At 34.1% G+C, this 24,552-nt stretch overlaps 1 protein-coding gene across 1 annotated transcript in view; it reads right to left on the bottom strand.

The window, feature by feature from the left end:
- LOC115222089 (transmembrane 9 superfamily member 2) overlaps nt 1-17,017 on the bottom strand; it is a 63,662-nt gene extending 46,645 nt beyond the window's left edge. Inside the window, exons 1-3 of the mRNA XM_029792186.2 lie at nt 16,732-17,017; nt 5,817-5,884; nt 652-745 (exon numbers count right to left, since the gene is read on the bottom strand). Of these exons, the coding sequence (XP_029648046.1) occupies nt 652-745; nt 5,817-5,884; nt 16,732-16,857 (288 nt within the window). The 5' untranslated portion in view covers nt 16,858-17,017. The remainder of the gene's footprint in view (nt 1-651; nt 746-5,816; nt 5,885-16,731) is intronic.
- Between the last annotated feature and the right edge of the window lie 7,535 nt (nt 17,018-24,552).

The following is a 24,552-nucleotide window of genomic DNA, read 5'->3' as shown; positions in this document are numbered from 1 at the left end:
GTTGGGCACTGGGTTAGATGTAATCGGCTTACCCTCTCCCCTGAAACTGTTGGCCTTGTGTGAAAATTTGAAACCTTAATTATTATTATTATTGGCAGAATCGTTAGCATGCTGAACGAAATGCTTAGCGGCATTTTGCCCGTTGCTAAATTCTGAGTTCAATTTCTGCCGCGGTCGACTTTACCTTTCATCCTTTTGGGGTCAATGAAATAAGTACCAGCTGAACACTGGGGTTAATGTCATCAACTCATCCCTTTCCCCAAAACTGCTGCCCTTGTGGCAAAATTCGAAACCGTTATTATTATTGTTGTTGTTGTTGCTATGTTTGATTTGGCTCCATGAGATTTAAAGTTTGGCAAGCTTCTGACAGAACCCCATCTTATTCAGGCTATGATTACTGAACAGAGAAAAACAGGAAATTCAAGATGGCAGCCATTTGGGGTTTCTGCTAGAAGCCTGCAAAACTTTATATTTCATGGAGCTAAAGCAAACTGTTTTAAATAATAGTACATGTAACTCCTACTAAATGTGTTGGGTGCTTTTTCCTTTTGTTTGTCCACTCACTTATGTATATATAGTTGTGTATGAGTATGTGTGTTATTATCCTAATTTATATCCAAGATAATGAAAAAAAAATCCACAAATTTTTACCTCATATGGAGACGGTCGTATCCTTTCACCAAATACAACTTGACCAAGGTTTTCTACAGGAGAGTGTGATTCATCAGACGTACAAAAATCGAAACTATACATAAGAAAAAAAGTACTGGATTAGTATTTATTCACAACATAATTTTCATAATTTATAAACCTTAATATCTTAATTCCCTTCCACCTTTGATTGAATACATTTGATGTTGGAACCTATTTTCTCAATTATTTCTCTCTCTCTCTCTCTTTAAATATATATATATATATATATATATATACATACATACATACACACACACATTCTACAGAAGTGTTTCTTTTCTTTTATTTAGAACTCTACAAGTAGATTTTAAACAGATTATTTCATTTGAAAATTAATGAGTTTTAGCACCTGTCACTCATTGGAATCTTTTTATCAAATAGAAAATCTGTCGATGGTTTACTACATGTATTTATTCATGTAGCATGGTAGAGTCATTGACTTACATAGCTTTGCATTCATTTTATTTCACTTCTTTGGAATTTCACATATTTTACAAACATTTATTAGGTCTTTCAGAATTTTGGCCTCACAACTACCCACAGGTTGATTAAAAAAGTATTAGCTGGGTCGTTGTTATCATGAGGGATGCTGAGCCATGCCATTCAAATAACAGAAAGACAGCAGTATTAGGTGTTCCTCTATGCTGATGACCTTGCTCTTATAGCTGGATCACTTTCAAAATTAGAGATGAAATTCCAGGTTGGAAGCAAGGTCTAGGATCAAAGGGCCTTAGAGTTAATCTAACAAAAATCAAAGTCTTAGTAAGTAGGAAAGCAGACAAATCACGAATCCCTTCAGGTAGATGGCCCTGCTCAATCTGTAGAAAAGGCATAGGTAGAAACTCCATAAGATGTTGCCAATGTAATATAAATGGCATCTGTGCCAGTGGTACATAAAAAGTACCCATTACACTTAGAGTGGTTGATGTTAGAAAGGGCATCTAGCTGTAAAAACCATTCCGAATCAGACTGGAACCTGGTGCAGTGCTCCAGCTTACCAGTTCCATTCAAACCATTTAACCCATGCCAGCTTGAAAAGCAGATGTTAAATGATGACGATGATGAGTGTTGTCGTGAATATTAGTTTAAAGGGATAATATATAAGTAACAAAACTAGTTATTGTAGTGACTAAAATCCTATTATTATAACTGAAAATAGAAGAACACATCAAACAGAACATCATACAGAACTACAAAAATTTCTGTTACTTGCTGCAAGCTGAACCCTATTGAAATAATTTTCTCCATCTAGAAATATAGATGGGAAAAAATAAAAAAAAGAAAGGACCAAAACTATTGCTAAATACAGTGAAACAAAACTGAAATTAGATAAAAAAAAGAAGTATTTGTGTAAGGCTGCAAACAGCGGTGCCACAGCTCTGAGCTGAAACTAGAGAGAAAAAAAAAAATAACTAGTTTTTAATTAAGTGCCTCCTATAACATTTTTTTTTTTTTTTTGATTGAAGAAATAAACTGATATTTATAAATCATGTCTTGAGATAAAATTCCTTCATAATTTGTAAAATATGAAAACAGATATTCACATTTTAAGTAAACAGAAATTTTGTTGCATTATGTAAACATTAGCAAAGTATAAAAATAATCTATAAAAAGCTTGTCATAATCTTGTTATATCTTTATCCAATTTTTGTGTGCTCATCAAAACTAATTACTGCATATTTTTCCCCTCTTTAACTTAATTTTCATTGTTACAGGCATCAGAAAGACTAATGCTCATATTGTGTTAAATAAACTTACAACTTTTTTTTTTTTAGTATGTTAAATTTTTTTTTATCTTCAAATTCACCATCAGAACTCAGTGTCAATAAAAAGAAATATGAAGGGGAAAATACCTTTAAATTATTTTAATCACTAAGGCAACTAAACACATAAACCAACCAGGATTGGTTGTGAGCAAACATTTTGTTGCACAAGGTACCTCATTACACTTCAGTCATTGGACTGTGGCCATGCTGGGGCACTGCTTTGAAGGGTTTAGTCAAACAAATCACCCCCAATGCTTATCTTTTTTAACTTAGCATGTATTCTAATTGATCTCTTTTTGCCAAACTGCTACATTATAAAAACATAAACCAACACCAGCTGTCAAGTGGTAGTGGGGGACAAACAAAAAGACACATACACGGTGGGCTTCTCTCAGTTTTCATCTACCAAATCCAACTCACAAGATTTTTCAGCCCAAGGCTATGATAAAAAACATTCACCTAAAGTGCCACACAATGGACTTGGAACCATGTGGTTGGGAAGCAAACTTTTTACCACACAGCCATGCCTGCACCTATAGTAATCTTTACATCAAGGTGTCAATAAAGTTCAAGTACTAACAAGTCTTACATTTTTAATGTCACTCATCTGTACCTTTTATAACTGTAGATTTCACTATGTTTAAAATTAATCATTTATTTACAATCCTAGATAACCAACAATAAATTTAATTTAATTCTCTGAATGTTTTCAGTCATTTGAAAATTGTATATTTTGAGGTTTATTCTCTAACTCAAGGAAAAGAAAGGAAATTAAATGATTACAGGTATACTAAATATGGTGGCTGTAGAAGTAGTGGAACATGTAACAAGTCAAAAACTTTCAAACAATACACAGTGAGTAAATATAGCTCATAAGAAATAAGTTATGAATATCTGAAGAAGGAATATCATATCTGAAATATATCAGACTATGAATGACTAAGTTGCAACAGGTATATAGCCCATTATCTGTATTATAGTGCATTGTTGTACCATTCAAAACTTTTTATTCTTTACAAACAATACACAATGATTCAAGCGAACTTCAATACTCTCCTGAATTTGAGTAATTTCAGATTAAATGCCCAAACCCTTTTCAAAATCATCCAAAGTAGAGATGCTCTGTGTTTTTTTTCAATTAATTTTAAATATAACAAAGAATTTAGTAAAATAAATTAGTTATTAAGCTAGTGTTAGGAACATAAATTGTGACTAAGGTTTGGTGGAAGATTTGAATTCAAAACTTTTGAAAACAAGACATTTGTACTACAGAGCCAGAGGCAGTTTGAGTTAGGTTGGTATCAAAAAGGTTAAAGATTCACAATTCTAACTTACAGTAATCTCTGGAATATATTCCATTCTAGCATTAAAAAATGATGATAATGGATTTTATTGTTTTATTAGCAGTGGACTTTTTGAGTGGACTGGTTATGTGACACTGTTGTAGGTTACAACTGTGAACTCACTTTATTTGCTGGGTTTTCTCAGTCACAGCATATCTCCAGAGGTCTCGGTCTTTCGTCATTGCCTCTGTGAGGCCCAATGTTCGAAGGTCATGCTTCACCACCTCATCCCATGTCTTCCTGGGTCTCCCTCTACCCCAGATTCCTTCCACTGTTTGGGAGTGGCACACAGCTTAAATAATTTCAACTTCTAGAATGATTTTATCAAACGGGTTTATCATGTTAATCTTCTATAGTCCAGTCATTACTTTAACTCTCTAGCATTTACATTTCTCTATCAAATGTAATGCTTATTTACTCACATTGCTTTGAATTAATCATGCATTATCTTGTTGCTTTGAGATTTCAATGATATGACTGTTTACTTTTAGAACAATATTGTAGGGTAGGTGTGAGAGGCGCTGGACCTGACCAGCCTGAACATAAAGCAGGTAGGTTATTTTGGCCAGATATGGCTGGTTTAAATGTGAAAGATTTAACCTCTTGAATGATACAGTTGTATCAGTCAAGAGGTCACATCTTTTTTGAAATAACATGATTTTGGAGTCACACTGTGATTAAATTCTTCATTAATTACACTTCTAAAAATTTAAAATGCTAATTATAATACAAAAACTTTTAATTGATAAATCCTTTTTTTCTATAACACTAATCACATTTCTTTTTCTTTTGTATAATTTAAATGAATGAATTCAAATTTCAAACTACTCATAACAATTCAGCCATAGGTTAATAATGGTAATTAATAAATAAATCATCCTTCTTTTTAAACATACAGAAAAGCCAAAACTTAATTTCATTAGAAATTAAACCATCTGGGTTGAATTTTTCTCACTAATCTTTAAAAAAATCAAATTCAGCATTTAAATATATATCCCCCACCTAGTTTTCTTCTATGTTTTCTGAATGCAACATGTTAAAAATGGTTCTGCCATGTTTATTAAACAAATTTTTTTAAATTACAATGATGAAAATATATAATTTAGCTTCCCCAAAATGTCCAAATAAATTTAATTAAATCAAGAAAGGAATAAAACTGTAGTTCGTTGAACAACAAATCTAAACTTAAATCTCAAATAATAATAAATGTAAAACTTGGATTTATTATCTTAGCCATGAGTGGTCTTCTATATTGATAGTCCTTATCAACTCAACATATCTATACACAGTTCATGTCTATACTTGTACTATCCTGTATACATTAATCAATACTTTTAATATTCAGATGCTTCTTCAAAAGATCTGCACTTTTTTTTTTGATTTTTAATTACATAGAGGCACTGGCACCTTGGACATATTTCTTTATAATATCTTCAGTTTGACCATTGACTTACAAATAAAATTTCATGAACAGACACTGTGTGGGAGCTCATCATATGATATTTGTATGTGTGTGTTTGTGTTTACTGGTGTAAATCAGTGTCCCAGTGTCCCTTTATGTCAAGTATGTAACTTAGCTTTTTGATAATTAAGGATCAATAAAATAATTACAGAAGTGTAATTGTCAAGTAAATGATTTGATCTGAGACCATATGTGAAACTAAAATGATTGTGGCTTGGAAAACACATATCAGCCATTCAGAAACACAACCTGCTCACTGACAACAGAACATTGCAGTGTACCATTGTCAGTGACCAGGTCACAGTTTCAAGCAATGAAAATTTTGACACCTAATTACAGCCAATAAATATTTAAGTGAAGTTAAACAGCCTTAGTGTATTTCTGAACAACTAATATGCGTCTTACTAATTGCAAATAAAATAATTACCTCATTGAGCATTGGTTGGTAAAATTAATTAAGATCTCTAAAATCAATGCCCTAACATGGCTGCAGTCCAATAAAACATTTAGAGAATACTTATCAATTATTTGTGAAGAAAAATAAAAACTTACCTGTGGTATTCATAGGGTACCACTGTTTCTGGTGAATTCAGTCTGTTCACAAATATAGGTATCTCGGACTGAAAATACAGAAGAATTTGAAATTTTATTTTTATCATTTATTAATGGCATACCCAGTGTAATATAACAAATTCCTGTCTTCCTAATTACAGCTAGCCTTTATATAACATATTAATGAACCATTCCTTAAAAAACATTTAACTCTGTCAAATTACTAATTACTCTAATGACTGTCAAATGCAATGCTTATAGAGTCATATTATTTATGCATTACCTTGTAGCTTCAAGATTTTAATATGATTGTTTAGGCTTAAAATGACATTGTAGGGTAGATGCAAGAGGTACGATCCAGTTGGATTCAAAATAAAACAGGTAGAATATTTTGGCCAGATATGGCTGGTTTAAATGCTAAAAGGTTAATTCATGCAACACGTCTTGGCATAATATTTCAAAACAATGCATATAAGTTTGATCTGACTGTGTGGCAATTTGGGCAAGTGTAATTTCTGGCTGACCAATACCATGTTAGTTTGACACCAAAGTATGTTTGTTAAACAACTAGAAATCAGTAACAAGAGGTTGGTTTAGTAATCTAAAATGTGTTCTCCTTCATTTCTTTCTAATACAACACAACTAGACAACAATAGATAATACAACAATGATATGATGAAAATAAACAAACTTTGTTTACTTTCATCGTAAGTTGAATTTAATGTTAGCGTCTTATGATGCTAAATTTATAAGTTCTAAAATTGCAGCAGAATTCATTACTGGGCAGTTTAGCTTAATGGTAAAGCACTTGACACGTAATCATGGGGATGTGAGTTTGAGTCTCGTGGCTGGCCGGTAACATATTTTTCTGCAATGTATGGATAATTTATCCTGTTCGCACTATTTTATTAGCATTATTACACATTTGAGAATAAAAGAATTTATTTCTGTATCCTTATCAATAATGATAAGGACAATAAATATTAAGTATGGGATTATAAATCTGCATCTCATTTGCTCAGTATATTGATCAAATTTTAAAAAATCCCAATGATTAAGTAGATAAGATGTGGCTTCATGAGCTTGTATGCTAATACCGGTACTGTATTGTTCCTTGGACAAAGCAAGAATCTACTTCAAAATCAGTAAAATTAGAAAATGATTATGATGAACAAAAAGATATAAGAAAGCTGTCAATTTATAAGAATGTAACAATTATATAAGAAAGCACAAAGGAAAAAAACAATATACATAGTCATCAATAGAAAAGATACTCCAAATGAAAAGATCATTGCCATCATAGATTCTAAATGAACCCAATACTTCAACAATAAAGCTTATTATGATGGCTGTGCATCAGCATGTATATATATGTAACTGAAACCTCCCCTTCTATTACCCTCACTTGCTAAGTCAGTTAAAATGTAGGAATTTTAATTAGTAGTAATCTCAAGAACAAAATAGAATTTTCTCAACAGGTCAAAACCTGGGGTTGAAACACAGCCCTTTAGATCTTCAGTTTAATGCTTTCTCAACTGAGATGTTTCAACTACCTTGCATAATCTAGTAATATATATTTATTATAATTAAAATAAGAATATTTTGCTTAAGTATACCAAACAAAATATTTTAAATAATGGTGGAAGGAGAAAAAAACTCAAATCAAATTATAAGTTAATGTAAAATATTGGGTCATCCCATAAATAATGCAGTTTTTTCAAGTGCCTGAACTAAAAGTCAGAAGGGGACGGGATAAACTACTTGCATCAACTCTCTTATTCTTAGTGCAAGTTTTGAAGAGTGCAGTTCGATTTTAACAGTTTCAAAGTTATAATGGAAGTGACAAAGGAGCATATTTGGCATGTTTTGCTTTATGAGTTCAATAAAGGCAACAACACAACAGAAAGTGCAAGGAATATTAATGCAGTATATAGGGATCAGACAATAAGCATAAACCAGTGTCAATTGGTGGTTCCAAAAATTCCAAGCCAGAAACTACAGCCTAGAAGATGAGCCTTACCCTGGAAGATCTGTAATGCTTGACAAAGACATCCTGCAAACCCTGGTGAAACAAAATCCCATTGTAACTGTTTAGGAACTAACAGGGAAGCTTGGATTTGGTCATTCAACCATTTGATACCTGCATGCCATCGGAAAAGTCAGCAAATGGGATCAATGGGTTCTTCACAAACTTTCCGAGTTTAATTGTGTGCAGAGAGTGAATATGTGCGCTTCTTTGTGGTCACATCTCATGAATGAACCCTTTTTGAATCAAATGGTGACTGGTGACGAGAAATGGGTTCTCCATAAAAATGTCAAGTGCTGAAGACAGTGGGTAGGGAAAGGAGAAACACCAGCGCCCCAGGCTAAAGGTGTTGCTATCTGTATGGTAGAATATGAAAGCTTTAGTCCACTTTGAACTTTTAAACCCAAACCAAATAATAACAAAGGAGATCTACTGCAAACAACTTGAGCAGCTTAAGTTAGCACTAGAAGAAAAACAACCATCTTTGGTTTCAAGACAAAAAGTGTTCGTCCATCAGGATAATACTTGGTCACATATAGTGAAGATCACATTCCAAAGGGTGGAGCAGTTTGAATGGGAAACAATGCCCCACTCACCATATTTGCTGGGCATTGGATTGCCCCATCTGATTATCATTTATTTTGCAGTCTTCAAAATCATTTGGACAGAAAAAATATTAATTTTGCAGACAAGGTGAGAAACAGTACTGGAGAAATATTTATCACAAACAAGTCTACCAGATATATTGAAGAACATTGTAGAAAATGAAGGGGAGTATATTTTAGATTAAAAAAGAATTTTGTTTATCTTAATTTTGAAAAATAAAAGCAGTATAAAAAAAACTGCATTATTTATGGGATGACCCAATATAAGTCTGTTTTGTATTTATATAATTTTATACTTAGCTTTTACATGTTTTAGGTTGACCTGAAATCTATATATTTTCATAAATAATTCAACAGACATATTGCAGCAACAGAAAACACTTTTACCACCAGACATATCAGGGTTTGGTAAACACACACAACAATAGGATAAATCATCAAAACAAAAAAAGATGTTGAATGTTGCATGATAACATTTACATAGATTCAATGCAAGTTGCAGCAGTCATTTGAACTTATTATAGTTGTGGCTTAATAGACAAGATGCTAATATTACAATACATTATTGTTCATAGAAATGTACACTGGAGGAACATTGGCCTATCCAGATTTTGGTATTTTGCTTCATCAAGTAAATGATTTACTTGAACTACATCAATTATCCACACTTCTGTCATATAGAAAATTTTTCAGGAAAACATTTGGCGATTCAACAGTATTGTAGCCATGTGTAGCATGAAAGTAAATAATGCTACAGTTACTCAAGGCTGTCCCTCTTACAGAATTCACCAAGTTCTTTACAGATGTTTTGAAATATCAAAAATTGCTTACACAATTCTGAATAAGAAATTTGACAGTGTATGTAAAGAGTGGCTGCCAATAATTAAAGAGAAAATCTTGATGCTGCTCTTTTCTGTACGCTTCATCTCTCTCTACATAAACGGCAGTTTGTCTGTGCGTTTTCTGTGTGTCTGTTTTCTCGTATCCTCACTCTGACCACGGCTTTCAACCGATTCTGATGAAACTTGACACACACATAGCCCAATGTCATAATTCAAAACTAACGCAGCGAAAATTTTGAAAAGTTCCCCCAGTTCTGAAAAAAATCGATAAATTCGACATGGGGTCGAGAATCAGAAACCCAAACCGCAGACCGTCTAGGGGACGCAACTCCACCTTTTTTAACTCTCAAAAAAATTTACCATCATTTTTTTCCCATTTTTTTGCTATTTTTTGGCTATAACTCTCTAAAAATGCTTTATAGTTATTTCCCTTACAAACCTGAGCAACGCCAGGCGATACTGCTAGTTCTGTTATACTTTTAGCTAACAACACTTATTTTTCAATCATTTGATTGTGCAAGAACAAACTGACACTAGTACAGTACCACGAAACATATCTATTGGATTGCATACTGACAAAAGACAAGATAGTGAACATGTAATAAGGTTGTTATATTGATAAGGAACCTTGTTAAACTGATAGAATGTTGGTAAGCAGGTTCCAAAAAGAGAACGATAAGCAAAGTTTTCGCGTATTTAGCAACTCTGACTGAGCCTATGATTCCATGATGTATCCATAATTCCGTGCAGTTTTTTTTTTTCCCCCGGGTAACTCAAACAGATGGCATCTCAAACCAAAGGATTCAAAAGTGACATATCTCCAATTTTATTCCTTACAGATATTGAAGAAAGCTGATTTGGATAATATATTGCACAGTTTTGTGTTAATTGATATGTCGAAATCCAATATGCTCACTTGTATTATAAACTGGCACAAGCAGACCTGTATAATGGTCAAGCAAATACAATCATTGCAGGCAATACTGATTGGATTATAAAGTTAGACATTTTCCAAAACATGTTTACAAGCAGCCCAAGATACAGAGCAGTACTAAAAATGTCATGGATATTGTAAGGAGATTTAAGAAACCAACATTATTTGTAACATTTACCTGCATGGGTACAAAATAACTCAATAGAAATCAAGCTGCCATAGATTGCCTTGCACAAGTGTTCAAACTAAAGAGGTAGCAACTTCTACAAAATGTTTTGGGGAAATTAATCATGCATGCGAGCTCAAATGAAATTCAGAAAGTGGTTTACTTAATTGTCATTTTCTTTCACAGCACAAGGTCAGAAATCAACAAAGTTGTCTCTGCTGAACCTAATCAATCCAAATAATACACACACACACACATAGTCTTTATGGTTCAGTAAAGAAACAAATGATCATGTGAAGTGGTGTGACTAGTTATATGTGAAGTGGTGTGACTAGTTATATGTCTTACTAAAGAAGGTTATACTGCTAATGTGTGAGTTGGAAACAGAGGCAGTAAGGTGAATAACTGATACATATTTTCCTACAATGCTTGGTTACTTCAAAAATATGCAGAGGATATCAATGTTGATAGCTGTCAAATATCTGTATACATATTTAGAGGTACACTCCATTCTACAATCTCTCACTAGAAAGAGATCGACAATGAGTTTCTCCTGATATCAGTGATGAAAACAAGCAAGATGAAATTATTAACAAAGAAAACTTTGAATCACCTAAATTCAAATTCCCCATAAAAAATCTTCTATAGAATGTTTTCAAACTCACACACCCAATCAACAAATAATTTTTTACCTATAAAACAAATACAGAAAATGTCCTTCAACAAGCTCAATTAACTAAACTCACAGATTATTTTGATAAAAATGTTTAGACATATTCTATATTGAAACTTCTTTGAATATTTATAAGAGGCAATCGTATAACAGGACTTGGCAAGAAGAACAGACAACTAGAAAAAATATTGTCATCCATCACAGGGAGAATTCAGCTATTTGAGATTATTGCTTCCTCACAGAGCCACAGCTACAAGTTTTGATATTTGCATACAATATACAACATAACATGCAAAAGTTTTAAACAAGCTTGCCAAGTATTGAATCTTATTGAAAATTATCACATGCATGAATGGAACAGCATCTCAATCTACAGGCCACTTCAGGAATTTGTTAATTACAATTCTTCATTTCTACTTCCTGCCTGAACCTTTAAATTGATACAAAATGTTTCACAACAATCTTATTGAAGTTATTTACATTTCAGAAGAGAAACAATGACTACTGAAAATGCACCAGAAACCATATTTAGTAGCATGCTGTGTGCACTAGATAACTAGTTGAATCAATATAAACATTCAGCAGTTTATTATGGTTTTCTGTCTGCAGATTATTAACAAACTGTGCCTGCTAATCCAAATGAAACAGATCTTTCAGCAGCAGTCTATTATAATGATCACATAAATAACTCAATAACAAAGGATTGTTTTTGAGTCAATTGAGAAAAAAAAATTTACAATGAAGGTGGTCTGATATTTACTGGTGTTCCAGGGGGAACAGATAAAACTTTTCTGCTGAACTTGCTACTATCTTCTATTAGCAAAAATTACCAAACTGTGCTTACTAATTGCAGTTACACTACTGAAGGTTTACCTATTTTCATTCCAGCAAAATTTACATCAGCCTATCACATATCTTCTCATGAAGCAACTGGTTTCACAGAATGATACTCAGTTATTTGTGTAACAAAACCCCCATGGCCCACTGACATCTCAACACTATCAATCACTCACTTCAAAATGTAATGAACAATGAGCAACATCTTGAAAGAAGGACTAATAATTTTTAACATATTCACCCAGTAAACCATAGAGCTCAACAATTTTCAGTAACTTCTATTAGGGGGTCAATACAAAGTTTTACATATCCAAACAAATACGAAAGTTCTCAGTTGTTCAAGAAAAACTGTCAATTTGCATTTAATAGGTTAAACCACCATGCTAGTCAGTTGCTGGAACTGAGGGAAGGAAGGATTCCAAATATTGTAAATATTGGCACAGCTTTCTCAGAAGCCATTGTGATTCCACCTTCCATTAATTTCAAGGAGGATTTGGTTCAATTTATTTATGCCAATCTAGCAAAACACTAGAGTTGTTTGACTACAATGGTCACGCAAGGATAATTACATGTTGTTATCAACAAAGTGAGCAATCCAACAAACCCACCAATATTTACAGATCAAAGAGAATTCCACAGCACAGCCAGAAAGACATTCTACAATTTCTAGTCATGTTCTGTATTCATTATGATGTGTATGTACTGAGTTTGCAGAATATAAAGCAAAATATTTTTGAAGCAAATGTTTTGAGGTAAACAGTATCAAAAGATTATTTATGAAATCTTTACAGAAAAAAAATAGTCTTAATTTCAGTAATTTACCCAATTAAAAAGCATTTCATAGAACATCTATTTTCCTGAAGCTGAAAATAGAAGTAAAGTTACTACTTCCTTCAAAGACTCTCTATTCAAACAGAATATATTTTATATTAAGAGGTATCATTTTGAAGATTGCTTTTTTTTTTTTAAAAGATTGCTTTTTTACTATCAGCAAAGTGACAGGTATTGAAACAAATGTATTCAAAATAGCAAATACCTTATAACACACTCTCTTTAACTTCACTTTTAACCCGAAATGATTTGCATAGAATCTTGTATACTTTATAGAGTGTGACAAAAGACATAATTAAAAATAGAAATACTAAAGTAAGGCTAATTCAGTGAATGGATAGACTTTCTGAGGTCAGAAGACACCATTACAGCTTTAAAAGTATCCCTAAGGTTTAAATGTTTTGTACAAAAGTTTAGGCCCTTGAGTAACTTATGTACCTGTACAGTTAATAATGAATGAATGTATGTATGTATATCTGTATACACACACACACACACATATACATGAAGTATTGAATGCCGATCTCAAGACACTAAGCCTTATGAAGATGACTAAGGACCGAGATATCTGGTACATTCCTTTACTCAAGAAGACCTATCCACCACAGCAGAACTGATATCAATGCCGGTGCCACATAAAAAGCACTGATGCTAGGGCCACATTAAAAGCACCCAGCAAAAGTTACAGATTGTTTATAGAGAAGACACCATTGGTAAGAAAAATTTACACAGATGGATAAGAAAGTTTAAAGAAGTAGAATCCAGCACTGAAGACAAACCACACAGTGGGAAACCATCAGCTTGACCACTGACACAAACTGCAGGTAAGTGAACAAATTGATTCATGTAGAAAGATGAATCACAATCACAGTTTTGTGTTGATTTCTATGGCTGGATGCCCTTCCAAAACAAGCTTGAGGTACAACTAGACTTTGGGTACATTGGCAGTTGACACCTGATTTGAAGGAAAGAGGGATGAACTCTGCTTTGATCAGCTCTGCTTGAAGTACCTGAAAACAATGACAAGCATTTTTTTTTTCTGATTTGGCAACAAGGGATAAAATGAGGTTGTATCTTTTTTACCTAGAAACTATTAAGTTCATGGAATAGAGTCATGCCTCTTCTCCAAGGACTAAGAAGTTCAAGAACTGACAACTGGCACAGAAAATCATGGTGATTGTCTTTTGAGATGACAAGGACATCAGTCTTCTTGATTTTCTGGAATGTGGCTGTACCTGTACTATGAACAGTAAGCAGTACATTGAGACAATCAAAAAGCTTAAACTAGCCTTTAGGAGGAAGAAACTAAACAAGAATCTGAAAGTGGTCCAATTTCACCACAACAGTGCATGATTACATACATCTTTGGCAAGAAATCAAGTGATCAGCAATGTGGACTGGTCAGTAGTCCCCTAACTACCTGATGCCCTCCGACTTCTACCCATTCAGTTCAATGAAAGATAGTCTAGGTGGGGATAACAATTTGATGACACAGAGAAGGTGAAAGTAGTCATGAAATAGGTTCCTATAACAGTGCACACCTGAAATTTTTCAAAGAGGACCCAAGAGTTTGGCTGACAGAAAATAAGCAGAAACCTGTTTGTGTGTATGCGTGTAAAACGATAGCACAAATGCATTGCTTGTGATGCAGACTATGTTGAGAAGTGATTTTGCAGAGAAGAAGAATTATTTTACCACATGAGCAATTTGAACGACCTATATCGCTTAATTAAAAATGTTATGTTTACAATAGCATTACTTTCAGTACAACCCCAATATACATATAAATCACTCATTTTAGATGTTGTTCCCATGCTGCCGTGGGTTATACAAATATATTAGTGAGGCATTGTTTTGCAGTGCATATCTTTCCTGTTTGTAACCCTTACCTAATTACAAAGTAAGATATTACTTATTCCATACCATTTTATAAGTGCAAACCTAGCAGACAATTTGTTGACAGGACAAATTACAAAAACGTCACCACTGATTTTCAGAGAAACACAAACGTAAAGACTCATGCAGACATAACACCCACTAGTATATCCATCTAAGAGTGACGGCCTATTCTCAGTTTCTATCAACTAAATCCACTCACAAGGATTTGGTGGACATAAAACAGAAATCATGTGGTTGGGAAATGAATTTCTTAATCATACAGCCATGCCCCCCCCCACACACACACACATAAAACAAGCAAATTCCAGTGCTTCCTCGTTTCCAGGGCCCCATGGAAGTATTTACTTCGTCAGAAGTTGTTTTCCAGGTCAAAAAGAAAGATCTTTCATGGACAACTATTTTGATACGAACCACGTCACACGTCAATGTCTGGCACTAAAGATAGTTTTCCATAGGAGAATATGTCTGTTCGCAATGATAATTTATTGCAACAAACTCTTTTGATACATATGTACAGGTACCATGTGCACGATACAGTCTCCAATGAGCTTCATATCCTCACCAGAAAGAGGACAACTGTGATGGAAGAGAGTCAAATGCGATGGGAAAGTAATTATGTCTCATATATTTGCTGTTAATCATTCTCTCTTCTATTAACATTCAATACACACTGTAAGTAGTTAATAGTCATGCGTTGCGCACGTTAATTAGGAATGTAATTAAAATATTTGATGGATCCAACTTCAATCATGACAAGAAACTGAATACTTTACAACTAACCGGCATGATTTGTTTTGTAAGGTTACACCTACTTTACACAAGGTAAAAAATACCTTCACTTTCAAAGGGCTCTGGAAACGAGAAACACCTCAAGTCCATTTATAAGGCATTAAGTAAACCCAAAGTTACAGTAGAAACATGGAACCACATGTCTGTAGGGCGAACTTCTAAACGACATAGCCGTACCAGCGCTTCTGTATTTGTGTGACGAAAACAAGAAAATCACGGCGAGCAAAATTACTTCGTGGGAATTATTTCGCCCAAATTGTACCTTCCTATCACTTTCACAATTGGAAATGTAGTGATTTGCCAGTTGGAAATCTATAAACAACGACGCTATTTAACACAAAATACACGATTAAAAAAGAAAAACTAACTAGTTGTCAGTGGTGTTCTGCTTAGATGTTTGAACCCATAATACCATTATGTCCATGTATTTAACTTACTCTACTCCACACACCAAATTGCCTAAGTTCTCGTATGAGGTTATGATGATAAACGAATAATATAAAGTTTTTTTTCTAATGTTTCTACAACCAAGTCCGGCCTAAGAGTGGAAATTGAACTTTCAAAGGGAGGGGTTACAAAATGGTCACCATCTCTAGATAATGAAATAATGACTGCTGAGGAAAACAACTGAATGTAAAAACTTAGGTAAATCGGTTATTAATGAGATTTATAAAGATCGATAATAACAAATCAACATATTTGTGAGGTTTCATTTTGATAGTAATATTTACTGACACTGGAGTAGTGCAAACCTACTTTTAAAAACTATTGGAAAAAAGAAAAAGGATTGCAAACACCAAGGTGGTGACAATGGGTGTGGCAAATATTCCCCAACTGAAGATATTCGAACATTATTTTGATATGTTAATCTTCATAATCAGCTTCGTATAATGTAAGTTCAAAGTAGAAAATAAAAAAACATTTTTTTTTAATGCTGTTTTATGTATTTCGATCAAAGTGAGAAATTAATAAGTAATCGACTCTAAAATGTTTACTTTTCTGTGTTTGTTGTGAAACACAACGATACATCAGGTATATTTCCCAAAATGTAGTTTAACTAACAAACCAAAATAAATAAATATTCATGTTGTTCAGTTTTACGACTTACGCAAAAATAATCATGAAAATAACATTGAGAGGAAAATGTCAAGAAGTTACATTAAACTTCGGTCAAATTATTTTAATGTTGGATACAATAAATTATTTTGTGATATTTTGATGATGACTAATTTACGTATAATAGAAATAATTTAGAAGAATTAAACAGCTGAAAATCAACATATAACTAAATATTTGATTTGATCAAGACTCACCCTACATGTTGCTGTAGTTTTACCTTTCTCACAGTAAGTAACGGGAGCAAGTCCAGGCAGGTAAAAACTTAATATAGGTGGGATACATGACACGCAAACTAACGAATAAATAAACAATAGTACCATTTTGGGCAATAATTAACGATAAACACAAATATAAAAATATGCTACAATATTACTAAGAGATTATTTCCGGGTGTACCAACAAGAAATATTTATAGGACGAAAATGGCTGCTACACGTCACCGTAAAGAAACGGTGAGCGGAATAGTGGCCAGCATGACAGTTTCAAGGGACTTAACTCTAGACCGAATCCTGCCAACAATTTGTGACGCAATTCACATTGAACAGCTGCGTTGTTTGTTCGTATTTGTTTAGTTAGCATATTATACCTATTTCTTTACTACCCACAAGGGGCTAAACACGGAGGGGACAAACAAGGACAGACGAACGGATTAAGTCAATTACATCGACCCAGTGCGTAACTGGTACTTATTTAATCGACCCAGAAAGGATGAAAGGCAAAGTCGACCTCGGCGGAATTTGAACTCAGAACGTAGCGGCAGACGAAATACGGCTAATTCAAGCTTTAGAAGCTGTTCAGTTCAGTGCCTCAGTAGTTGTTGCAATTAGTTTTTATGAAACTCGTATAAAGGTGAGGAACGAGTTTTCTGAGAATGTCATCACTAACAGAAAGACATCGAGCAAAAATTGTCAAATACTAGATAACGAAGTGAAGACTATTCCAACAGTATAAAGTATGGCAACAGCAGGGTCTCTCCCTTACAATAGACAGTGAGTTTTAAAAAAATTTGATTAACCAAGATTATCGATGCAACTGGTGGACAAAAATTCCCTCGGTGTGTTTAAAATTTAATAACAAGCGAGCTAACTCCAATAAAATCAATTGCCGTTTTAGCTAGCATATAAGACACACCCTTATTTTATAAATCTTTTAGTTGAAAAAGTGAACTCAGTTTGTGCCATTGTACATTTATTGAACAATATTTGAAAGTTTTATAGGATAAAAAATATCTGTGCATGTAAATTCAATGTTGTGACATTATACTAGAATAAAGTGTAAAATCATAAATTTATTTTATATAAATCTGTAATCAGAGTACCATGTCTCAGTTTTATCTTCTTTCAAAGTAACTGTATAGTAGTTTATGTTTTGGTCAAGTGAATTGTCACACAGAAGGTTAAAACACGGATTAAAACCACACTTGGAATTCGCATCATCAGTTTGGAACCCCTATCTTGCACAGAACATTGACCTCCTGGAATCTGTCCAGAGACGTGCAACCAAACGCATACCCTCCATCAGACACCTACCATATTCTGAGCGCCTTGTTTCCCTGGGCATGGATTCACTGAAGCTCCGGCGTTTGGTGACGGACTTGGTAAACACCCACAAAGTTATCAACCACCTCACCAACAACAACACTGAACACCTTTTTGATCTCCATGTGTCTAACACACGTGGACATGCCTACAAAGTCAGAAAACAATACAGCTCCCATGACTTTCGGAAACATTTTTTCACGCTCAGAGTTGCTGAAGCATGGAATAAACTGCCTGCGTCAGTTGTTGACTGCATCTTTTAAGGCCCTCATGCTTTCCGAAATCCGCCGAAACTACACCTGATTATATATACACTTTAGATGAGTTGTAGTGCACCTGAGCACTGTACACAATTATTATTATTATTATTATTATTATTATTTCTGACTGTGATATTTTGCATAACCGCAATCGACCACCAGGGTGGTGACTATTGCTATAGTTTTGTTGTCATCCACTCATTGCAAATGGCTGATAGGTAGATAAAAATTTATTAATATTCTTTCCATCCTTTCAAGAAAGATTTCCATTTAAATAATTTAAATCATCTTAAACATAGCACAATCAGTAAATAATGTAAGACATATATGGTGTGGGCTATGTATACTGGGGGAGGCGATATAATGAGATGATGTGGCCTTCCTATACAACTGCCAATATACCCTAATGAATTTTTCATAAGTTTCTACTAACAGACTGTGATGATAATTTGACTTGTTTTCAATATTTTATTATTACTAATAATTATTGTGCTCAACGGACTTGTATTGGGGCTTAGATTTGAAACTATATCAGCTCAGTAATGACAAATTGGACACAACACATCAAGTGGCTTGCCCTGGATTCTGGCCACTTGTATTTTAGTTACAATCATTTGATTATATGATTTTGAAAGAAAATTTTCTTGAGTTTCCTACCAAAACATAACCGTAAATTGAGGTGCATGTTTCAGAGTAGAGAGATGAGACATGCAGTAGAAACAGAGAAGCAGTGGTTAAGAGGTCACAGAGGAGACAGGCAGACAGGATTCTTGATCAGCTGCTTGACCTCAGATTAAGAAGAATTGCTTTGTCTGCCATGAATATAATATTCTCACTTCTCCAAGCAATGACACAAGATATTCTTAATTTTCACCTCTTGCCCTACATGATGATGTAGTGCTCTGATAGCCAACATACATACATAACTTACTACTAGTAATATAGCCTATATTTTTATGCAAATAAATGATTTATTGAAAGTTTCAAACAGCCTTGATTTTAATATGGGTAACAACATGCAACATTACCAAATATTCACCAGCCATTCAACCAGCTTCAACATTGGCAACCCTGACATTTAATCAAGCTTCCACATTGGAGACCCCAATGCTAGAAATGACAGTCAGAGTAAGTTACATTGGTAATATTGGTGTCTAACATGGAACTACAGTCTATATTTTGTGAATCTGATGCTCAAATATACTTCAAATTGGCGACATTGACATTTAATTAAGTTACACTGGAAACCATGTCATTAGAAATGGCTGCCAAAAGATGCTACATCAATTCAGTTAAACCAAAGACACTATGGAAAACTTGATGCCAATACCACCACTAAAAATTACTAAATTCAACAGCAAAAAGTCTCGCAACCACTTCAAAGTGAGAATGCCCAATGAAAATACAAATACTGCAGATGCCAACTCTGCTACAACAAATTATATTTAACAATGACACTATTGTCTCAGCAATTTCCTACCAGCTGACAGCCATGAATTGGTGACTAGTCTGTTTGAAATTGCAGCTAACATAGACTAGACAATTGAACTTTGTAGCCTAGTTAGCAACCAGTGAGAAAAAATAACAAGATGCAACCAAACTGTTTTGCACACATTCTCTTGGCATTTTCACATAAAAAGAACACAAACAATGCTTTTCTGCATCTCACTTCCAGTCAGCTACTTCCCTCTATAAGACCTTACCATGGCCACATTGCATATAGAATAAGTTTCAATGGTTCAGTACATCTAGCATTTTTACCTAAAGCAACATTATTTTCTCAGCTTCTAATAGAAAATTTGTTTATCGTATGGACTCAGTTTCTGTGTGAAAGATTTTTTGCATAAATTACTTTGGAAAAGTAATTTATAAAAGCACAAAATAGATTTTTCCATTGTAAGCAGCTGTGAGTGCTTCATTAATTTGAAGTGCTGTGTTCAACTTCTCTCATGCTTGGAAAACTGAGATATTGTATAAAGACCAAATGTGTTACAAGATTCAATAATTAGGGCTATGGCTTAGAAATCAAGAAATGGAAAGTTGAGGGAGGCCACATTAAAGTAATAATTAAGAATATTCAAGAGTAGAAAAGTAGACTATGGATTCTGTTCAGAAGAAAACAAGCTTTCACCTATTCAAAATTATACTGAACTTGTTTAATTTACTGTCATGCAACTTAATATGTGTTCTATAATGAAAAAAGGGCTTTAAATGTGATTCAACCAATTGAATCAAGGCAGAAATGAAGTGTTTAGTTGTTCAACACAGTTGCTTTTTGTACTCCACTATTTTCAATAAGCTGGTTGCATATACTATTAGTAGGTGTCTATAATCAGATTTATGCTGGTATTATTGATTAGTTACTGTATTAAACTATAAATACATAACTGAGGAAACTAGTGCTGTTTTGCATTTGTAAATAGTAATTTGAAGAGTACAACCTGTGAAATAAATCTCTAGCATGAGAAAGAAGTCTAATGATTCAGCAAAAACATTTCATCAGAGAGAAGATAAGATGTTTGATGGATTGAAGGATAAATAAATTAGGAGTGGTGGGAGAAGAAAAATATAGAAGTAGAGGGGGAGGAGTAAGAGGCAGTGATGAATGTTTGTGGAGGAGAAAACCAATAGACTTGTAAAATGTTGAAGGAAGATAGGAGAGGCAACCAACACATAGATGCATACATGCATATATATATATATATATATATATGTATATATGTGTATATATATGTGCACATACACATATACATACAATCACATGAACATATATAAAGATATATGAAAGTACATGTAATGCAAGTACACTTTGATACATATTCAAACACACAGAGATATAGAAGTATTTGGATACACACATAATCACACATGCCACATGTATAAGACAGCTATGTGAAGCTGCTGGAGACTGTGGTCATATCCTGGCTGAAGAGCATTACTGCTAGAAAGCCATGTGTGACAGCAGGGTTCAGCTCCTTGCCATACCTCCAGAAACGGTCAGAAGTTGTTGGAGAATGTACATGACTTCACCAGCCCCAATTTCTGGCCTTCTAATCCTCCCAGTTGTAATCCTATGGATTACTATGTATGGGGCATGGTAGAGAATGACACCAACCACTCTGCCTGCAACATCAAGGTCGAGCTAGTGGTGAAGACCAAGGAAAGGTTTGAAGATTTTCCTAGGGAGACAGTGAGGAACACATGTGCCAGGTTCTGGAGCCAACTAGAGGCAGTTGTAGAAGCTGAGAAACAGGTGCTTTGAGTAAACTGTTATCTCCCAGCCATAATCTACTTAATACTTTTAGATATTTTAAAATACTTTTATTTTTGGTTGGGATATTATGTTTTTGTTTCCTTTTATGCAAGCTGTAAAATTTAACCCAAATATCCTGTATATGAATGTGTGTGTGTTATTTAAAATAGTTTGATTTGGTTCTGTGCTACTTCAAGTTTCACAGGCCCCTAATGTGAGCCTGACTCGTTCAGGACTTCTGGAATGATGAAAGGAGAGAACCATATGTATATATATATATATATATAAACAACTTATAAACAAGGGCAAGAGAAAACAATTTCAATGCATTGAAATTTTTTTCTTTTGCCCTTGTTTATAAGTTGTTTCTAAATTTAACCTTTAAAGGTATTTTTTTAATATGCTGGCCATTGATAAAATTTTTTCGAAAATTTTAATTGATATGTGTATATATATATAACATATTGATATATACATATATATTATAATAATTCTGCTTGTCATTACATTACTTAGCCCATTGGTAATGTTTATATGTGATTAGAGAAAAAGAGAGAGAGAAAATTGAAGGAGAGAGAAGCGTCTATAACATGAGGTAGACGGAATGTAATTGTAACACTTTCATGTGATTAGTTCAAGGGAAAGAGAGGAGAAAGAAAAAGGAAAGAGAAAAAGTGGATAAGGTGAAGAGTGAGACAAAGTGGGAGAGAGAAGCACCTATGACATGAGGTAGGAGGACGTAATATTTATTACATGGTTAAAGGCGGCGAGCTGGCAGAAACAGCATGGCGGGTGAAATGCTTAGTGGTATTCCACCTGCCATTAGGTTCTGAATTCAAATTTCGCCGAGGTCGTACATCCTTTCAGGGTCAATTAAATAAGTACCAGTTATGCACTGGGGTCGATGTAATTGACTTAATCCCTTTTTCTATCCTTGTTTGTCCCCTCTATATTTAGCCCCCTGTGGCCAATAAAGACAAATATTTAGTACATGGTTAAAAAAGTTAGTTGAAGGAGAGTTAAAAATGTAATTTTAGCAGAGGGTGAGATTAAAGAAAAGCAGAGAGAGTGGTGGTGGTGGAAATGGAGGTGATGATAGTATAGATGGAGTTGGTGGTGGTGGTGGTGATTGGATAGTGAAAAGTGTATGTTTTTTTTAATTGAACTAAGTTTTTTATATCCTATCACTTAATGTATGCACATAAGTGCAATTCCGTGAAATATGCACACTTATTTACATGGCAGATACATTCAGTTAAACTAAAGGTTGTATCATGTACGGAATATTTCTTGTGTTTATGGGTAAAATGGAAAAATAAGAGAGAATATTTATTTTATGAGTGCTATGTATTAAGTCTATAAAATTGTGCATAAAGTATATAAAGTGCATTAAGTAATCATTGTACTTCAATTTCCTTCAATGATTAGCAGATGAGTGACTATCTTCTGATACAGACACAACAAAGGCTACACTTTCAGGTTTTTTGGATAAAATTTTCAGAAATAACCCAATAGGTTTACCATTAATTCTTTGAAATATTCAAAGATCCCACTAATATATATGATATTGATACATATACAAAATATTGGGGTTTAGTTTACAGTTGATCTAAACGATTAGGTATGCTAGGTAAGTGATGTAACGGATTATTAGGGTTCCAAAATTATAGCTGAGACGGTAGTTATGGAGCCATTGCAGATTTCTGATATAGCAGATATATGATTGTTTAAAGAGGACAACAAATGTTAACGTTTGTTGTCCTGTGGCAGCATCAAAAATCTCTTTGCTTGAGATTTAGGTGGAGGATTCTTCTGCTGATGCCTTTAATCAGGTTCTTGAAACCTATGGCTGGCTGACAGGAACCTGTGTTAATATATGGTAGATTCTTATTTGGCTTCCTAAAGTGTCTATAGGTACCAATCCACCATTTTCAGGTTGGTTTCTATCGGAACCTTCAGTCCAAAGAATTCATAGTGCCGGTGAGGTCCTTTCTAAGCTTCTCTAGAATATAGCCATTTGCCCCTCTTGACATTTCCAGCATGTCAAAGCTAGGGAAAGAGAACATCTTTCTGAGTAAATCTAGGATGAAGAAACCAATGAGGTCACATACGTCAGTACTGTTGAAAATCCCCATTGCCATGTTGAAGGAGTCTTCTGGGTCAGTTTTTTTGGCTCAGGCCAACCCCTTACTGAAGAGAGGGTTCTTCTGACAAAAATGATAATGTGTATGTCCTTGTCACTAACTTCAGTGTAGGACCTAGTGAAGTCCAGTGCATTAAAAAGGAATTCCCTCAATATAGATGGGTAAAACTCTACTATACTGAATTAGGTAAACCTAGATCTATCCCTTCTGCTATTGGTTTTAAACCATGTTATGACCTTGCTGGTGTTACACCATAGGGTGAGGCCAGAAGCACTTCTAACACAGTTATTTTCTTCCTGATGAGCTATTTGCTCACTTGTATGATCTCAGACTTCACAGGGTTTATCATCCTGCACTTGCGGTTAGAGGCAAAGTTAGCTTTATGTTCCTTGATTGTAATAAAGGCTTCTTTCTTCACAAGTGTCTCTAGACCTAATTTAACCCTTTCGTTACCAACCTGGCTGAAACTGGCTCTGGCTATGTAGTACAAATGCCTTGTTTTCATAAATTTTGAATTAAAATCTTCCACCAAACCTTAGTCACAATTTATGTTCCTAACAATAGCTTAATGATAACAAAGTTATTTTACTAAATTCTTGAAAATTTATGAAAACAAGGCATTTGTACTACATAGCCAGAGCCAGTTTCAGCCAGGTTGGTAACGAAAGGGTTAAATTAGGTCTAGAGACACTTGTGAAGAAAGAAGCCTTTATTACAATCAAGGAACATAAAGCTAACTTTGCCTCTAACCGCAAGTGCAGGATGATAAGCCCTGTGAAGTCTGAGATCAGACAAGTGAGCAAGTGTTACATCTAAAATA

This window comes from Octopus sinensis, linkage group LG19, assembly GCF_006345805.1.
Source record: "Octopus sinensis linkage group LG19, ASM634580v1, whole genome shotgun sequence".
Taxonomy (NCBI): Eukaryota; Metazoa; Mollusca; class Cephalopoda; order Octopoda; family Octopodidae; genus Octopus; species Octopus sinensis.
The sequence above is the reverse complement of the archived record's forward strand: the minus strand, read 5'-3'. Positions and strand labels throughout refer to the sequence as shown.